The sequence below is a fragment of the Fulmarus glacialis genome, unplaced genomic scaffold (assembly GCF_000690835.1).
Source record: "Fulmarus glacialis isolate BGI_N327 unplaced genomic scaffold, ASM69083v1 scaffold30275, whole genome shotgun sequence".
Classification (NCBI taxonomy): domain Eukaryota; kingdom Metazoa; phylum Chordata; class Aves; order Procellariiformes; family Procellariidae; genus Fulmarus; species Fulmarus glacialis.
Window position 1 is genome coordinate 9,416 of NW_009212920.1, and position 2,385 is coordinate 11,800.

Genomic DNA, 2,385 nt, shown 5'->3' on the forward strand with positions numbered 1-2,385 from the left:
AGTTATTTTAGGTGCCAGGAATCTCCAGATGCCAGTGAGAGCAGCAGCATGTTTGATGCTGAGCTTTGGGGTGTGGTATATAAAACACGTGCTCCCTCTCACAGCCTGTACTGACTTAACAGGAGCCCAGGAGGAAGAAAGATGCCCTTGTTTGCTGGGCACACACTCACGCAGCCTGCAGATGGGGCAGTTGTTGGCCTGGTAGCGCAGGGTGTCAGCGCAGGAATTGCACAGACAGAGGTGTCTGCAGGGCAGAATGAGGGTGTCGCGGAGGTCCGACAGGCAAACCACACACTCGTTGCTGTTGTCGCTGTTCTCGTCATCTGAAGGCTGCAATGAGAGGCAAGACGTTGGCATGTGAATGGAAAGGACCACATCGAACTGCCAAGGGACTCCGAAGCCTGGGGAAATTTCCCACCCAAGAGCCTGTGAGAGCTGGCATCCTCTTTCTGCAGCTCTCAGCAGGGGTTTCTCAAGGAGAGCAAGCTCCAGCCCACACAGCCCTGCTACGGACACTCCTTCCTCTCGGGGTTCTGCTCTGAGCTCACTAAAGGCCAGAGACCTGGGCACTGTACTGTGAATTCACGGCATAGCTGTCCCTCCCCTGAGCTAAGCTGTGTGCAGAGGGGAGCCCCTTTGGGGTAGGGATCCCCTCGGCTGACGGGGAGCAAGAACAAGCTCCTGCCTGCCAGCCTGGTGGTTCCCAGGGTCAGCAGGGAAGCGGGCTCTTTGGCAGTCCAGCCTGTCTGCCCCATGTCCACAGAGACCTTGCTGACGGTGGCAGGCAGCAGGTCAGGCTGCCCTCGGGCTGGACAGGAGGCACTCCAGCCATGTCTAGCCCAGTTTCCACAGGTCCTCTGAACAAGCGATGGAGTGAGTGGTTCTCCTGCCACAACATCTTCACCAGTCTCCTGTGCTGGCACAAGCTTTAAGCTGCAGGAGAACCAGCCTGGGATGTTCACCTGCTCACAGCTACCCTGGTAAAAAGGTCAGTGTGAACCCATTCAACATGAACATGCATCACACTAGTCTTTCCGTCACTCAGAGCCCCACAAATGGGATTAGAGCCACCAAGCAAGCTGTTACTGGGAGGAGAAACCCACTCTCCAGCCACAAGAGCTCTCTTCACTGACACCTGAGAGCCCCACAGTCTCCCCACCGATGCCACAGAAGTTATGCCAGAGCCCGCCAAACTGATGAGCCAGCACGGGCCACCCTCCACCTTCGCTTATTCCCACTTCACGAGGCCCCTTTGGTCACCAGGGCTAACACATGCCAGACCACGGGCAACCTTGGTCTAAACTGCAATATACAGCATTTGCTGCTGCCACATCCACACCCAGCCTGCTGACCATGCCAGCAAAAGGCTGCAAGCCTGTCTGCTCCATCAGATGCACCCCTAATCTATTTTGGGAGGTAGGGAAGGCAGGCTTTTTGCTTTCCCATTCATACAGTTTGCTAAGTATACTAGGAAGAACAAAAATGGCCCCAGGCCACTTGTCTGATGGGCCACAAATGTGTGATTCCAGGATCAAGAGAATCATCACAAAAATCTTTGAAAAGACTTCTCCCTCCTGCCTCTTCAGGCTCTACCTGTTGGCACAGGCAGACAGAGATCACAGGATGCTTTGGGCAGGACACTGCATTGCTTGGAGAGGAAATCCTGCTTGTCTTGCTCTTTGACTACTCCTCTTTTTGCAAACCACACACTACACACACCAGAGCAGTCTGATCCCGAGGCCAGCACTTGGTACACTCTGAAGCCCAGGTGGCAGCAAAGGGCAGCTCTACATAAGGCTAAAGCAAGCATAAAGCAGTCACGTAATCTGCATGGGGCTGTGCAGCAAGCTGGGATTCAGCAGAAGCTCCTGCCTAAAGATGGGCAATGCTTCTGGTTAAGGCATTTGCATATACATCCCTTAGTGATGCTGTGCTCCCTCTTGCTGGGGGATGCAGGCTGCTCTCTGGACACTGGCAAGCCCTAGAGAGCTCAGTTCCCTGCAATACTATGGGAACGTGCAGTCCCCCCATTAAAAAAAAAAAACAAACCAAAAAACCTCCCCTACAAACAGGAGACAATGAAGGAGTCACAGGAGCAAAGCACAGACACACCAGGCACGACTGCCTTGACTGCAGAGAGGCAGTGAGATGGTGTGGGCACCAGAGGGAATATTTCAGAGGAGCCTGGGAGGCAATGCTCATTTACAATCAATGAGAAAAAAAAAGATACTCTTGGCCTTGCAAACTGGGAAGCACCTAGACTGGCCAGCAGCCTCAGGGCACCAAGAGCAGCAGCTGACACTGGCCCACTGTCTCTACAAGCCCTAAAGACCAGTGCTCTACCCCATGGGGCACTGGTATCCTTCTCTCCCAGCAATTCCTGCT

General features: G+C 53.9%; 1 protein-coding gene across 1 annotated transcript in view; it reads right to left on the minus strand.

Annotated features, from left to right (window-relative positions):
- Positions 1-2,385, minus strand: part of MGRN1 (mahogunin ring finger 1, E3 ubiquitin protein ligase) — a gene marked incomplete at its 3' end in the record, with an annotated part of 47,331 nt that overhangs the window by 8,031 nt on the left and 36,915 nt on the right. The window contains exon 9 of the mRNA XM_009578037.1: positions 171-330. Coding sequence (XP_009576332.1) covers positions 171-330 — 160 coding nt within the window. The remainder of the gene's footprint in view (positions 1-170; positions 331-2,385) is intronic.